General features: G+C 49.1%; 1 protein-coding gene across 9 annotated transcripts in view; it reads right to left on the bottom strand.

The window, feature by feature from the left end:
* The window catches only part of FRMD1 (FERM domain containing 1), a 55,683-nt gene that overhangs the window by 16,727 nt on the left and 21,564 nt on the right, over positions 1-17,392 (bottom strand). For 8 of the 9 annotated variants that reach the window (XR_005214114.1, XM_037817729.1, XM_037817731.1 and 5 more), the window contains one exon: positions 15,525-15,615. Coding sequence is in view for 7 of the 9 variants with exons in the window: in XM_037817729.1 (XP_037673657.1) it covers positions 15,525-15,615 (91 nt within the window). In the remaining 2 variants the exon portion in view is untranslated. Of the gene's footprint in view, positions 1-5,648; positions 5,731-15,524; positions 15,616-17,392 lie in introns of those variants that run through there. The other variant, XM_037817733.1, reaches the window with a different exon arrangement.

Here is a 17,392-nt window from a genome sequence, read left to right as displayed (position 1 = left end):
CCAGATGACACCTACTGCTTGTTTTACTGAGATGATTTTCAAAAGTGTAGGGATATTATGAAATGCCTTTGAAACTGACAAGTGCTCCTAGGCACACCTTTGGGAAAAAATTTGTCAGCAGGCGTCCAAATGATCTCATCCGTCTCCCAGCTACAGAAAAAGCCATTTAAAAATAAAAATATTTACACAGCTGAAGCCTAATGTTAAGCCATTAATGCAGTCACTCTGGGGACCGGAGTACAGGAGAGGCTAGTTTCTAAACTGCATTTCTACATTTCTAGAATGTTCCAACCATGTGTTTCCTGTATAAGCTGGGGAAAAATAAACAATCATCCTAGAAAGAAATATAAAGCCTAGACAGATTCGGGTTATTGTAAAGGTTGAATGGTTCGAACTGAGGATGCACACGTTCCCCTGAATAAACAAACTTGCAAGGTGATCAGTCACAAAGATCTTCAGAGGTAAAGAATCCCCCGGGAAAGCTGGAGCAGTATTACCTGTGGGATTAGCTGGAGTCTAAATCTGCTAAGCATGAGTGAGGAGGGGTCTTGCAAACAAGGCTAGCATTCCAAGTGTCCCTTTTGAGTCCAGTCTCTCTCACCTTCTTCTGTGGCCACTACAACCCCTAATCCCAGCTGCCACCTTGTAGACACATCGCTGGTAACAAGTAGAAGGACGGAAGCAAAACAACTGAAAATCACCATCCCTGACTCCAGGAGCAGATGTTCTGATGCACAAAATGAGCACGGGGACCCCTAAGCAGGACCCCTGGGATTTTGATCCAGGGGCTAGAAGAGCTAAACCTGCCCTTGTTACTTCCAGAGCCTACGAGACGGGAGGTGCGACAGGAAAGCCCCACTGTGTTTCCCAATCCTCATAGGCAGACGTGTTCCCTGCTTCTAGAAGGGTTCGGCTGTCATGGCCCATTTCAAGCATGACTTGCAAGGTCCGTACGACATCAGCACTGCATGCCACTGGACCCTTCTGGAAAGCGTCTGGCTCCAAGCTGTTATTTCAGAGACCTGGGCTGCCTTCCCCAGGGCTGCAGAGGGTGGCTGGACTCGAGGCCAGCTCGGACGTGGTTAACCGGCTCACCGTGCCCGGCACGGCCACGTGCCCCTGGAGACCCAACAGTGCCCTCTCCTTCCCCTGGTTTTAGCTGTTTCCAGTGACTGAAAGACAAACAGAGCCTTAAAGGGGTGACAGAAAAAGGAAACCACTGTCGAGATCATTCCTTTAGAACTTAGCCCGAGAGAAACAAAAACTCCATCCTGGGCTATGACCTTGGCCAGGTGACCTCTTCTGGGGCCTTACAGCCTTGCATACAGAAGACAGATACTAGATTAAAAAATCCTCAGTGCAGGAGACAGATACTGGATTAAAAAGTCCTCAATGCCCCTTCCAAGTCTAAAGGAACAAGACAAACTTGCAATGCCATCGGTCACAAAGATCTTCAGTAACTGCTTTCCAATGACTTCTGCACAATGAAGACATTGCCTCTAATATTTATGACGTGTCACTCTATTTTTTTTAAAAAAAATAACTTGTCTCAGAAAAAAAAGCACGGCTATTTCCCATTTATTCCTTGCAACTGTCAAGATAGCTGGGAAAGGCCTTGAAAAGACAAGAGAACTCCTCTATAGGTATAAAAAAAACAAAACAACCCTCCTGCCACCCTCCTGGCCCTGGAGAGACAGCAGGCCTGAGGGCTGCACCTGGGGAGGGGAGGTGTCACCCACTGCCACTCCCTCGTGTCCCAGGGGCGGTGGGGATGGGACACCAGGTCAGGCCCCTCCGGATTCCTGGCACCTCCCCTAAGGAATGCAGCCCCACATTCCAGATGTAATGGAATTAACAGAGCCAGGGAAGGCCAGCGGGCTGTGTAACCCTGGGCTGGGGAAACAAAGCCCCTCCTGTGTCCCCTCTGCGGGGATGTCTGGTTGGCGGCTCTCTGATCTGCCCAAGGTATGGCCTGGCCTCCTCCGGTTAAAATGGGGGGACGCCCAGGCAGGTCCTCTGAGCAAAGCGAAAAACAGATCCCGAGTCAGGGCCGCTGTGGTGTCCACCCTCCTGCCCGCTGCGTTGACTCGTGTGCCAACAGCCAGGCCATGGGGACACGCCCGGGTCCTGGAGCCCCAGCCAGCGAGCCTCACATGCTGGAGCTTGGCTCTTCACCCTTCCCGAGAGCAGCGGGGACAAGGGCTGCAAAGCGGGTCCAGATGGGGTAGAGGGGCGGGGCCTGGGGTGGGACGAAGAATGACTTCTGCTCAAACACTCCTTTCAAAATCTTACCCTGTCTGTGCTCTAGTTTCAATATTTTTTAACTAGCTGATTAAGAAAAAATTACTCGGAATGACCAGGCTGAATGAGAGGATGAATTAAATGGGCTTGGGAAGGGGGTAATAAAAGAGTTGGAGAAAGAAGAAAGAAGCAGTGGGAACAGTCAGCAGGGTCTGGCACCAGGTAGAAAAAGAAGAAAGTGCCCTGTTCCAGGTATGGGATGCTGCAAAGCCCCCCGGCCCCCAGCCTGAGAACTGAGAACACTGAAGAGGTTCTGGAGCCTTCTTTACAGCCCCCCCCCCACAACCTTCTTATCCCCTGAGAGCTGCTCTGTGTACAGCTCAGCCTTCACTTCCATACTGAAAAAAGATAACTCAAGATTCTCAACCACCCTGGTAATAATGAGTATAAATAAAAATACGAGAGATCTTTCCGGCTGGATTGAAAATAGCTAATGAAATCCAGCACGTGTGGGGCACACTCCCACCAGTGTGTCTGAGCGTCTAAGACTGTTCTTCATTTCTGCCAGGCAATGTGGTGATAGCAACCAAAATGTAAAATGTATATTTTGTTGAATATGTTAAGTCCACTTCAACAATTTTGATATCAGGATATAATCTCATGAGTGAGGAAAAAAATGAACTATATAAAGACATTCATCAGCACATTTTTCCTGGTAGAGAAACTGGAAACAGTCTGAGGGTCCAGCTGTGAGAAATAGCTACAGAGAAACAAGGACGTTCTCAGTAGCCTGTATAAGTGAGTGTTCCAGTTTGCTAATGCTGCCAGAATGCAAAATACCAGAAATGGATTGGCTTTTATAAAGGCGGTTACTTGATTACAAAGTTATAGTCTGTAGGTGATAAAGTGTCCAAGGTAAGGCATCAACAGTAGGGTACCTTCACTGGAGAAAGGCCATTGGCATCTGGAAAACCTCTGTTAGCTGGGAAGGCACGTGGCTGGCGTCTGCTTGCTCCCAGGTTGCATTTCAAAATGGTGTTCTCCAAAATGCCTGCATCAGCTTTCAACGGCCGTCTTCAAAATGTCAGTCTAAGCTGCTCTGAGTTCCTTCTGTTTGTCTGATCTTTTACATGGCTCCAGGGATTCAATTAAGACCCACTCTGAATGGGTGGGGCAACACCTCCATGGAAATTATCCAATCAAAGGTCTTGCCCATAGCTGACCGAGTCGTATCTCCATGGAAACACTCAAAGGACTCCATCCTAATCAACACTAATACGTCCACCACCACAAGACTGCATTAAAGAGCATGGCGTCTGGGGGGCATAATACATCCAAACTGGCACAGTGAGGATGGATAAACTTCTGGCTCCCGGACGACCAGCACATGTACTTGTCCCTCCCCCTTTCCTGAAATTCTACTGAAACAACCTAGGGCAGAAAGCAGGCAAGATTTTGGAAATGGAACAAAATGGAGCAGGAAGTTTAGCATAATCCAAGGGGAGGGGGCAGCTCCAAATTCACAGTGGGCAGGTCCCGTAAAGGCGGGAGAGGGAAATGAGGCTGGACACTCCACGGCCCCTTAACGAACCCAACAACAATTCTAAAATTGCTGTGGAATGGCGACGATGACACAGGCTGTACTCCCAAGAGCTAAGAGCACCCACCTGAAACGTGGATGGTTTGGGGAAAGGAAAGGTGGTCTTCCTCAAACAGCCCCATCAGCGGCCTCGGGACCCAGGGACAAGAGGTGGGTGGTGGGCAACCGAGGGGCCACACTTGGGCATCACGGGCACAATCCCCCTTGGTGCTGGGGTCCACAGCTTGTGAGTTGCCCGGAACCACCCATGTCCCAAGCTGCCGTTCTGTGATTTCTTCTTGGTGGCAGGATGGGTGGGCCCGTGGGGCTGCCTCGGGGACTGCGAGTCGAGTGTCATGTGCAGACCCCGCACAACACAGGCTCCAGGACTGGGGACGGCCACCCTCATGGCAACATCCCCATTCCCGGCAGAACCTGGCCCGGGACGTGCTCTTCGTCAGCCACGGCCACAGAAATGGACAATGGGTACAGCAGGTACTAAATTGTAAGTATGTGCTCCAATCTCTCAGGTGCCTTGACAAAAAAAAAGTATGCTCTTATTTATACGATTAAACTTCATTGTCCAGAAGATGCCACCATGAGACAAACTAAGAACCACAGATCGCCGGCAGCCAGCCCCAGAACGTCAGCCTTCAGGAAGAAAGCATCGCATTGATGACTCCTTTATTTGGACTTTCTTTTACCCTAAAAAACCTTGAGCAAATAAATTCCCATTGTTCAACCTGACCCATTTCATGATGTTTGTTTGAGCAGCCCAGGAAACTAAAACACATTCTAATAATATTTTGGATATATTGGTTAAATTAAATGTAGTATTAAAGTTAAAAAAAAAAAAAAATGATTGTCCAGAGAATACAATTTAGCCACAGTGAACTCCCAGATAATGCAAAATTCCCTTAAATGCACCAAATCACAGGAAAAGATATCAAGTCACCAAGAGGAGAGCTGGAGAGAAGAATGCTAAGAATTTTGCTCTCTTGGACGGGGAAGGTCCTGAAGCCAGAAGAGCAATTAAGAGCAATAAAGAGCTTAAGGAGTGACGGGGTGGGGACGGAGACCCTCAGAAACTCCCACCAGTGTTAATTAACCGGTTCTCTTGCTTTCCTTCCTCCCTAAGCTCATCTGCTAACCCCTCAGTTTCTTTCTGAGCCAAAGCAGGTACTGGTGTGTTCTGGAGATAAATTTAAGAAAAGTGATGGGGAAGATCCTCACCTCAGAATCTGACCTGGTCAAAACCACCTGCCCGGCTTTGGTCCCGCCTTGCCTGGCTCTCAAATCCTCAAAATCAGGCTCCTCTAAGCCACCTTTAGGCTCCAAGGCTGTGGCGGCTTGGGTGTCTTCGAGCTCCATCTTCTGTGTGTAAAAGGAGGCTGTACACCCGGGTACATCCATGACAACCACGATGACATCCCCACACCCTTGTCAGGCTCTGTGCTAAGGGCTCAGAGCTATTCCTTGTGTCTCTAACAATCTGTCCCCATTTCACAGACGGACAGATGGGGGCTTGGAGAGGTTAGATGACATGCTCATCACACAGCTAATAACGTCCCAGAAGGGTCCCTAGGGGAACCCCCCATCCCTGCCCCCATCCCCAGAATCTGGAAGCCAAGGGATGGCAAATCCAGCTGCACCTGCTTAAGTAAGTAAAGTTTTATTAGAACACAGCCACATTCATTTGTTCACCTATTGTCTGTGGCTGCTTTCGTGCTACAAAGAAAAAATATTTATTCCCTGGTCCTCTGCAAGAAAAAAAAAAAAAAGCTTGCTGATCCCTGATCTAAGCAAACACCCTTTTTGTCTAAATCACCTTGTTTGGCTGCCGCTTCCCTGAAGTGGTTAAAGTCTGTGGAACCTCAACTTCGCAACCTCTTTGTAATCCTGAGTGAGAATTCGGACATCACGCCATGTTTGAAAGTGAGGGATTAAATCTTAGCGATGCTGTTGGTGGATCTGGGAGCCAGCTTTGCCTCGGGAGCCCCCTCCTGGGTTGTGAGCCCTCACACCATGAGACTGCCCGGCCTCAGCAAGGTCTGCAGACGACCCTTTATTCGTACGTATTCACCTGCCCTCTGGCTCTTTAAATTGTCCTCCCACCTTATTGCAACCCCAGTCCCCCTCAAATCCACTGTGAGGGGAGAGAGAAGCAACAGCCTCTGGCCTTCTCTTCCCCTCATGCTCTATAAGAAAAATTCTTACAGTGTCACTAATCTACAAGACAAAGCCACAAGAGATGGATCGGACGCTGTATGGTGTCTGAAATCTAGTCCTGTCCCCTACACCCAAGGACCAACCCTAACATCATGGAAAGTGGGATGGCCATTGTGGATGTGTCTTGATGGAGCACAACAGGAAGTCCCCAACCGTGTTAAATAATTGTAGCAGGAAAGGGACACGGCAGAGGGTGGGACACCCTACAGGACAAAGGGTACATGTTCTACAACACGTCAGTGGCACAGAAAAAAGGGAGGGGGTGACAAAGCTGATCAAGAGAAACTTAAGAACAAAAGAACAAATAGACAACGTGTGGACCTTAATTTGGGTTCTGATTCATATAAAATAGCTACAAAGGCACTTTTTAAAATCAAACTGGGGAAATCTGAATATGGGTTAACTATGAAATGATAGTAAAAAACTATCAACTGTTAGGTATATAAATGACTTTGCAATTATATAAGAAGATATTCTTGTCTTTTTTTTTTTTTAAGCAGTGATGAAATCTTTTAAGGCTAAATTATCATGATGACTGGAGTTTATTTTAAATAATCAGCAAAATATCCAGGGATAGATGGAGCAAATACGGCAAAAGGTTGGTAATCTTTTGAATCTGGGTGAGTGGTTTGGGTTCTATTATACTGCTCTCGCTTCCTTTGTGTACGTCTGAAACATTTTCAGAGCACATTTTCAATGAAATAAGCACTGCATCTCTCCTCTGAGATGGCTTCAGGAGTTTGCTGAACCAAAACCCAGGTGAGCTGGTCTACCCAGGACACGGGGGACGACACTGTCCCCTTCCTCCCCATCCTAGGCCACATGCAGACAAAGAATGGGGCTCCCAACTCCACTGTCTCCCTTGTTCCGTCTTCCGGACAGCCACTCCAGAGAGCCAGCCTGCCCACCCCTCCATCCTTCCTTCCTTCTTTCTGTTGTTTTATTCAACAAATATTTATTAGATGTCCACTGTGGGTCAGACAGGCAGAGCCTGGGTGAATACACTTGGTCGAATGGTGAACCCCCACCTCACCCCCCAAAGTTCATGTTCATGTGGAACCTCAGAATGTGAAATTATTTGGAAAGAGGGTCTTGTTCTGGTTTGCTAGAGCTGTCATTATGCCAAATACCAGAAATGGATTGGCTTTTATAAAGGGGATTTATTAGGTTTCAAATTTACAGTTCGAAGGCCAAAAAGTGTCCAAACTAAGGCATCAACAAGAGGATACCTCCACTGAAGAAAGGCTGATGGTGTCCAGAACACCTCTGTCAGCTGGGAAGGCACATGGCTGGTGTCTGCTGGTCCTTTGCTCCCAGGTTGTGTATCAAAATGGCTTTCTCCAAAATGTCTCTGGGCTTCTGTCTTAGCTCTCCTCTCCCAGCTCCTGTGCATCCTTGCTTCTTTCTCCCAGGGCATTTCTCTAAGCATCTGGGGGTCCTCTCTTAGCTTCTCTAGGGCAAACTCTGGGCTTCATCTCTTAGCTTAGCATCTCCAAACATCCTTCTGTCTGCATCTCCAAGCATCTCTAAGCATCTCTGTTGGCTCCGGCTCCTCTCTCTTCCTGAGCCTCTTAAAGGACTCCAGTGAACTAATTAAGACCCACCTTGAATGGGCAGGGTCACATCTCCATGGAAACAAACTAATCAAAAGGTTACACCTAAATCAAAAGACTAATCAGTCTGCCCCCACAAGATTGCATTAAAGAACATGGCTTTTCTGGGGGACCTAATAGATCCAAACTGGCACAGGTCTTTGGAGATATAATTAGGCAAATGAAGATGAGGTCACACCAGATCGGGGTGAGCCCGAAAGCCAACATGAGCAGTGCCCTTATAAGAAGAGGGAAATTAGGACACAGAGACACAAAGGAGAAGGCCACCTGAGGATGGAGAAGAGTTGGAGTGAGGCCACGACAAGCTGAGGAACACCCACCACCTCCCAAGCTGGCCCTTTCCCTGGAGCCTTTGGAGACCGCATGGCCCTGTCCACACCTTGATTTCAGACTTCGGGCTTCCAGAACTGTGAGAGAATAAATGTCTGTGGTTTTTAGCCACCCAGTTTGTGGAACGTGGTTATGGCCCTGCCCTCAAGGTGCTTACGTTCTCTTGGAGAAAGACAAACGGATCACTGTGGAGTTATGATGACAACTACTGATGCCAACAGACCAGGTCCGAGGATGGTGAGTGACGGTGAGGACAGTGAGTTGTGGGGCGGGGGTGGCCCACGTTCAACAAGGAGCCCCAGAAGGAAGAGCTGGCTGAGTTCCCAGCTGAGGATGACGTGTCTTCTGGGAACTGCTAAAGGACCAGCATGATCTGGGGAAAGGAGAGGGGGCGGCTGGGGAGACAGAAGGACTGGAGAGAACCGTGTCAAGGGTTGGACTGCTCTTCTGAGGGGAGCGGTGAATCCCTTCTGGATGCCACGTCGGTCTGAGGACAAGATCCCTCAGCTGGGAGAAGGGGAGGACTGGCCACCCCAGCTGGGGGTCACCAGGCCCACCTCACACAGGGTGGTGGGGATGGCATCCCGCCCCCCACATGCCTCCCCAACTCTCTCCCCTTCTCAGCCTCATGTGGTCAAACCAGGCACATGAGGAGCCCCATGAATGTCTGCTGACTGCACAAAAGGCCAAAAACCCCTCCACTGAGTCCGTGTAGCCATTTAAACTACTACTGAGGGCATGAAAGCCTGCGGGCACCAAGGGGCTGGCCAGGGGGGCATCGGACTCCAGGGTGACTCAGTTTACCATCACAAGAGCAAACCAACCTCCATGTATGCCGTGCTCACCTAAGGCCGGACGAGGCGGAGCTGTCTTTTGTTGTTGTTTTTAAGCAGCTCATCTTTTGCCTTCCCTCTATATTCAAGCCCCACGTTGCATACTGAAGTCTCAGCCTTTGCATTTTGCCATAGAACTTTGTCCCCCCAATTTGCAAAAACTAAAAGTTATGAGATGACCAAAGCAAGGGATCCAAGACTTTCCTACTTAAAAAGGCCAGATCTCCAAAGTAAGGGCTCTAGCCACAAAGCTGAGAGGGAGATTTCAATTTCCCAGGATGAGCTGGGAGGGATGGACAAGCTGGGAGTGGTGACCCACAGCTTTGCGTCTCTCTTTCCTCCTAGAGAAGGGACAGTCCTGGGTTCACCCTGGGAGTCACAGTAACCCAAGATTCCTTTCTTGAACTTGCCCTGCCCACTTGCGCTCTGAGTTCAGCTAGCTCGGCCACAAGCCATCTCAGATGTCCGGGGTAAAAGGAGGTGGCAAGAAATGACTGGCTGACATGAGGCTGGGAGTCCACCCACTGGGGAACTTCCCCCGCAGAGTAAACACACCTTCTCCAGGAAAACATCAGCTGCTGATAAACCCAACAATCCCCCCTTTGTGTGCCCTCACCTTGCCTGGCTCCCGCCCGACAGTGCTGGCAAGGCTGAGCTATTCACTGGCGAGAATTCACTGGCGAGCTCTCAGCAGCCCATTTCCCCGCCTGCCTGGCAGACACCCCAGTCTGAAGCGGCACCCACGGGCTCCAGGGCTGCCCCAGCTCCTTTCCCGCCACCTTCTGGGTACCCTCTGTGCCAGACAAACCAAACTGCCCACTGTTTTCCACCACGCACCAGGCCACTCGGCCTCAGTGTCCAGGAAGAAGAGCACCAAGTCGCTAACCCAGCTGGGGTGACGTGGGTGTGCATGAGTGTAAAAGATCCCAGAGTGGGGCACTTGGGTCTCAGGCAGCTTGTCTATCTAAATTACACTTTAATAAGAAGTAGATTTTAAAACAAACAGAATAGCACAACTAGGAAAACGTTCTTGCATGAATTGTAAAAAAGGCACCAAGTTAATGGAAGAGGTTAATAATAGGGTGGAGTGTCATGGGTGATGTTTCTGTAAACTCACAACCCTGCCCTCCGTCTGAGAAGGTCCCGACCAGCCTCTCTGGGCCTCGGCTGCCCTGCTCACCCCCCGTGCCCTCTCCACCCGGGCCCAGCTTTGTCTCCGCCGCAGCCGCCAGTTCCTACAGGCAAGGAGAACACTCTTTTGGCTTTCCCCCCAATTATGAAAATCATGCAGAAAACTTGGAATGTAAAGAAAGCAGAAAGGAAGATGAAAACTGAGTGCTCCATCCTGCGAAAATAAGCGTTTTCAACACTTTGGCATCCATCCCTTTACTATTTGTAAGAATGCTTTTTGATCCACACAAAAGTGCTAGATCTATCTCCCCAGATTGTCCAGGATGTTCCCTAGACTTCTCTCCTGATTTTTATTTTTTTGTTATTGTTAAAGACACTTTAAACCCTCAAAAGGTTTAAAGGATCCCAAAGAAGACGGCTGAGGCGGCTTGACTTTCTCCCTTGCGGTTAATTTTCTTTTCATGACTAAAATCATGGGATGACACCAACCACAAAATCAAAGTACAAAAACCAACTCCCTAAAGTAAAACACCCTGCTACTGTTTAAGTGAATTTCACTGCTATTTAAAAGTGAGAGAGCCCTGGCACATTTTGCTTACCCAGAAAAACAGGTATAACAAGATGCAGTGGTAGCTCCCCTGCCCCCCCTTCCCCCTACACACACACAGAATGACTCGACTTCCCCTGGGGGCTGCTGGGTCCTGGAGATCCAGAAGCCCTGGGCTGGGGGACCTGCAGAGAACGGACAAACACGAGCTCGGCTGTGGCCCTGACAAACAAAGCTTCTGGTATTTCTTCATTCCAGAAGAATGAGCCTCTTTCCGGGGTCCAAGAAGGGGTTTGCTGCAAAAACACACTAACCCGCTTCACCTGTGATGGGAAATGTCACCTCGGTCTTAGATGCACCCCACTTCGGGCCCTTCTGCATGCCCTCAGCACCCAGAAGTTCCAGGGGGCTGTGCAGCCAACAAGCTCAGTGGCTGCTGAGATCACGCAGCACTTTAATCTCAACCCCGAGACAGGTCTAACACAAGAGCCCAAGAGCCAACTCTGCTGGACAAAAGATGGGGCCCCAGGAGTGGCAAACCGCTCCACCAAGCCACTTCACGGGTGGCCCCAAGAGACACACGCTCTCCGAGTTTTCAAGTCCTAAAGCTCTGGGAGGAGGATGGCATCAAGCCGCCAAGACTCAGAGAGAGACGGAGGGTCCCCAAATCTGCTTTGCATCTAAACTAGGTTCCAAACATGAATTCGCCAAATATTCACCGCATCCCCCTCTCTAGAAGGCGTGTTTATGACAGAGGCGTTCTGGGCTGCATAAGATAGAGGGTTGGTGAAGCGCGTAGGGGTCACCATCGAATGGCCGTATCTATCGTGTCCCTGCTGACCCCTCCCAACTCAGCCCTCAATCCTGTGGTTCTCAGACACGCTGGAGCGGCAAAGGGCTCTGGGAAGCCAGGCGCTCTCTCTGCGGCACTGCCAAATATCGAGATATTTATCAGTCAAATATAAATATCTTGGCATCTGTCCCTCTACTATTTTTAAGAATGCTTTTTTTTTTAATTAAATTCAATTTAACTGAGATATATTCACATACCATACAATCATCCATGGTGTACAATCAACTGTTCACAGTACCATCATATAGTTGTGCATTCATCACCCTAATATATTTTTGAACATTTTCCTTACACCAGAAAGAATCAGAATAAGAATAAAATATAAAAATTAAAAAAAGAACACCCAAATTATCCCCCTATCCCACCTTACTTTTCATTTAGGTTTTGTCCCCATTTTTCTACTCATCCATCCATACACTGGATAAAGGGAGTGCGATCCATAGGGTTTTCACAATCACACTGTCACCCCTTGTAATCTACATAGTTATACAATCGTCTTCAAGAGTCAAGGCTACTGGGTTGGAGTTTGATAGTTTCAGGAATTTAGTTCTAGCTATTCCAGTGCATTAAAACCTAAAAAGTGTTATCTCTAAGGTGCATAAGAATGTCCACCAGGGTGACCTCTCGACTCCATTTGAAATCTCTCAGCCACTGAAGCTTTATTTGTAAGAATGCTTTTTGATCCATGACAAAAGCCCTGGACTCATCTCCCCAGATTTTCCAGTGCATCCCCTAGATTTCCCTCCTGATTTTTGTTGTTGTTAAAGAACAAGTTTAGAATGAGAACACTTATCAAGAAGATGTCTATAAAGTATAAAACTCAACACTAGCACACACACCCCAGAATCAAGTTTCTGTATCAATATTTACTTGCTACTAGTTCTGGCAATTTGTTATCTATACAGTGACAGGCATCAAATGGTTAAAAACAAAAATCTGTTGTGGAGCAAAATTACAAATCTGGATAAAGCTATCCATTAACCGAGGTTTTCCGGCAAACTGGGAAAGGTCCGCCAATATTAAAATTTAACAGCAAACCCAAAGACATAAACTGAACATGGGGAATCAGGCCTCTCTCTCTAAAGCATCTTCTTTCTGTAATTCCCAAGGACCTGAGTAGCCCGGAAATTCTTCTGGGAAAGAAACAGAGCAGCTGCTGCCTAGCAAATCCAACAGAAAAGGGAGTTTACATGCAAACTCTCCAATCTCCTTGGCCAGCCCGGCTTGGAGAGCCTCTTGCATGGAAAACTCGAACATTCCACTAGCCCTATACAGCCTCAAGGCCCAGAACTTGGTATAACTGGCTCAGTGTCTTTTGTGGAATCAATGAATCAACCTAAATGAATGAATTCAAATTAATATGGGCTGACCCTCTAGACTCCTATTTCGTTCTTTCTTTTCTCCCCTTGAAGTTTTTCCTTCCCTGCAGCCCTCGTTCCAGCATTAGCCCCAAGTTGATCCTGAAATTCCCCAGGCTCTGCTATGGTAACTGTGCTGGTTTGGATGCATTATGTCTCCCAAAACGCCATGTTCTTTGATGCAATCTTGTGGGGGCAGACGTATTAGTGTTGATTAGGTTGGAACCTCTTGATTGAGTGTTTCCATGGAGATGTGACTCAATCACCTGTGGGTAAGACCTTTGATTGGATAATTTCCGTGGAGGTGTTACCCCACCCATTCAGGGTGGGTTTTAGTTAAGTCACTGGAGTCCTATTAAAGAGCTCACAAACAGAAGGAACTCAGAGCAGCTGAGAGAGACATTTTGGAGACGGCCGTCGAAAGCAGACTTTTGCTGACACTTTGGAGAGGCTAGCCCAGAGTTTGCTCCAGAGAAACTAAGAGAGGACAAAACACCCTGAGAACAACATTCTGAAGAACACACAGGAGCTGAGAGAGGAGCTAGAATGCAACCCAGGATCAGCAGATGCCAGCCACGTGCCTTTCAAGCTAACAGAGGTTTCCGGATGCCAATGGTCTTTATCCAATGAGGGTACCCTACTGCTGTTGCCTTAATTTGGACCTTTCTGTGGCCTGCAGACTATAACTTTGTAACCATATAAACCCCCTTTATAAAAGCCAATCCATTTCTGGTATTTTGCGTAACGGCAGCATTAGCAAACCGCAACAGTTACCCTCTCTGGGCCGGTCCATGAAGCAGAATTAAAGGACCTCTTACTCAAAGATTTGGAGATCTGGAGAGCGAGAGGACACACTGGTGACAACCATGCACAATCTGCCTCTGGCCTCTGCCCTTACAACACAGACGGCGTCAGGAGCCCCAGATCCACACGGAACCTGCCTCTGCCCACGTCGCGAGGCCTTCCAACCACCGGCTGCACCTGGAGTGTGCTCAGCGTGTGGAAACTGTGGGGATAAAACCAGAAGCCTTTGTGTGGTAAGTTCTCAGCAAGGCTTTTTCATTCGAAAGACATGTTTTAAACTCTTACTGACTATTACAACTCGGGACAGAGCTGCTAAACATCTCTGTGAGGTGGGGACATTTTATTCCCCAGCCGTCAGGTTTCTGCATGGAGGGATTTTACCCAGAGGGACAGCCCGGGCCTTTTTCCCACTCCTGGGTCACTCTACCTTTAGGAAGACAGCTCGTTCTGACTGGAGAGTTTAGGGAAGAAAGTGAGCTCAGCCTCCTGAGGTGTAAAGCCTAAAATTAACTGTACATGCCATCTCCACACAGGCCCTGAGTGGCCCACGGGCAAGTGTCCGTGGCACGCTCTGCTCCTGAGGATAAGTCCTCCAGCCAAGCAACGATCCTTATACTAGAACCAGGCTTGGTTCTTGCTTATTCCTGCCAGCTGCAGAATTATTCAAGTATGCCCACTACACCCTCCCCAGGAACCAGGGGTCACCGCACCCTCTTGTTACTACAGAGCCTGCCTCCCGCAGCCCCTGCTGGTTTGCTCTGCTCCCAAGAGCAGCCCCCCCACCTTGGCCCCATGTGGCTGGGTGTCCTCCCCTGGGCTGTGAGCATATGGGACTAATAAATTGCCCTTGAACACATCTCTCCAGCATTGGGTGTCATGCGTTGGGCCATCCCCATAACCCTGGGGCACGGCTCCTTATCGACAGAGATGCAGAGGAGCTGATTGAAAGACTTCCCAGCTCCCTTTTCCAATCTGCAGAGCACTGTCAGGGCAGATTCTCTGCTCATGGGGCAGCCTGCAGGTGACCTGAGCTGCCTGGGGCTGGGGGGATAAGCCCACCTTATTCAGGCCGAGACGTCATCTCCAGTCAAGTTTATCAGTGATAAGGCTGACATTTTTTCACTCCATTTGCCCATCTCCTCTGCAGCCTTCTTTCTCAACTTGGTTGGGGAAGAGTGGGCACTATACTGAATAACCCCCAAAGCCCCACGATTACTGATGAGCCTTACTCCTAGTTATTTAAAGGATTATAATTCAAGCCATGCCATGTATTTCTTTGAGCACAGCTACATCCTCAATCTGAGGTCAGCTAAAAGTTAGCAAGCTGCAGGAGGGCATGTCCACACGTGAGAACGTAGACTCGCACGAACTTGTGATTCTCTCTGTGCACAGGAATTGCCCCCCAACTTTTCCCACGTGAAGTTCTCCCATTGGGCTGCAAAGATTCTGCAGAGACCTTGAGAGCTGGGGTCTCTGCAGAAGGAACCCCCATCCTGCCAAGGAGAACAGATGGGGCTCCAGCCCCCACATCCTTCAACCCGCACACTCCACTTTTATGGCTTAATACATTAGAATTCCAGGTAAGAGAGCATTTGGACAAAGGTATGTGCAGCTGGAAAAATGTTTACAGAAACCACCGGTGCACACAGGCCTCAGGAAACAGCAGACCCCGAAGGGGTGACCTCCACCAAGACTGGGGTTTGGGTTCACCGCTTTCTCCAGCAAGAACAAGAGAGTAAAAGAAGAAGGCTGGGGGCGAGTGTGCGTGAGTGTGCACGGGCTTACGATACTGCCAGCAAACAGCCTGCTATCTAACACTTGTAACACATGGCCTCCCCAGGCCAGGCAGTCCTTTAACAAGCTAAGGCGAGCAGGGAACTACAGGGCCTGGGTTTCTCATTCAAGCACAGCCCAGGCCCCTGCTGCCCGGGAGAGGCAGGCTGGGTGGTGAGTGATGGGTCCCGGGGGCAGGTTGGCCCGGGCAGGGGTCCCGAGGCCATACTCACTTCTGACGACGCTGAGGCCAAAGAAGTGGGCTTCTTTCATGCTCATCAACTCACACACTTGCTGGAAAAGCTCCCGACCCGTGGCCTTCACCTGCAAAAGAGGTGGGGAGAGGAGGCTTAGAGAGAAGCAGGGCCACGTCCGCCCCGACAGACCCGTGCAGAGCAAGCCATCGTTTTGGGCAGTGAGAACATATAAAGGAACGAGCCAGGGGTCCACCAAGTGGACTGTAGGGTCCTGGCTCACACTCGAGCATGTCCGCCGAAGCGGTGGTTGGGTCTGAGAGCCTTCTGGATCTCCGCAAAGGATGCTGAAGGACTCTGTGGGATCGGTGACGCCCCGTCTTAGCTCTCACACTTGAGCAGAGTGGTGAAGGCAAGTTGTCTTTGGCTGCAGACAGATTCCAGGGCTCTACAGAGGTTTAAGGCCCCCTCCATTCCATGGCCACAGCCCACCATGCCAACCCGGGGATACAGATGTCCCAAGCTCTACCTGGTGGAGCCCTGTGCGCTGCTCAGAGCACCTTCACAGGGCAGTTTCAGACGAAATGCACGATGCCTAGGCCACTCCTTCAAGTGGGGTTCAAGTTCTGGGAGCCCCTAAAATTGGACTTAAAGGTTGTTTGTGGGTGATGAGCATTTTTTCTGGAGAGAGGAGCCACAGTTTTCGGAACCCTGAGGGCCCCCTGACCCATAATGGGTTAATGATATTTTCCTAGGGACACATCACTCCCCTCCCAGTCATCCTAGGAGGTCTGAGAACCAGGTAAAGCCCACGTGTCTTAGTCCAGCCTTCGGCGTCAGCCCTGGTGACCGTGTCTCCAACAAGCCATCCTACAGGCCACGCTGCCTGCTACTTTGGCTCACAGTCCCTCTGTGAGGTGACATTTACTACCCTAACATACACTTCCAGGGCTGTGTCACACGTCCGTCTGTCAGAAACATTTCTGACCCCTTCACCACCCATCATCTCCTCTCTTCTCCCTGTCAGTCTCCCACCCCTACCCCCATAGTCATATCTCACACTTGGTATCTATATTCTAAATTATTATGTATTTGTGCACTTGTTATTGCCCCAGTAAGTATTTTTCTTCATCTGCACCTGTCCATATAGAGATAAGGCCTCTTTTCATAACTCATCACCCATCTACTTTATGCTCTCCAAACAATCCTGTCACATCTAAGAAACTAACAATAATTCCTTAATATCAAACATCTGACAAGTGTGCAGATTGTCAATTGGCTCATTCCTGTCCATGTTTTTACACTTTATTTATTTGAACCAGGATCCAAGGTCTACAGATTGTGATTGGTTGATGGCCATAGTTTTATCCTCGCCACGTGTTTCTCCCTTGCAATTCAGCTGTTGAAGAAACTGGGTTATTTATCCCGTAGTTTCCCACAGTCTGGATTTTGCGGATTGCACCTCCGAGGGGTCATGTCATGTATTCCTCTGAGTTGCTGGCTGGTCCCAGCAGACTTGAAGGTCCCTGGTGGTAGCGCCCGTGTCTTAGGCATCTATGTGTGAGCCTGCCTTGTGGAAGTTCAGTCAGCATTTGCTGAATGAAAATTATCAGTTTACCACCTGGAAAGTCATTACTCAACTGTAAAGGAAGAGACTAAGCATTCTCAGATAAAACTGCTGTGTTCTAGAGTGGGGATGTACACAGAACACAGAGCACACAGACCAGTGGCTCTCCAAGGATGGCCTGCCAAGGGTCCGCGATGGGCTTCAAATGCAGTCCCTTGTTGGCTCTTAGGAGCAAGCAACAGGCAGCTTTATAAAAGCCCATCATGTCTCCCCCCCGAGTGCCTCTCTGTTGCTCAGACGTGGCCTCTCTCTCTCTAACTAAGCCACCTTGGCAGGTGAT

This window comes from Choloepus didactylus, chromosome 24, assembly GCF_015220235.1.
Source record: "Choloepus didactylus isolate mChoDid1 chromosome 24, mChoDid1.pri, whole genome shotgun sequence".
In the NCBI taxonomy this organism is placed as follows: domain Eukaryota; kingdom Metazoa; phylum Chordata; class Mammalia; order Pilosa; family Megalonychidae; genus Choloepus; species Choloepus didactylus.
This window is presented reverse-complemented; position numbering and strand designations above follow the sequence as displayed.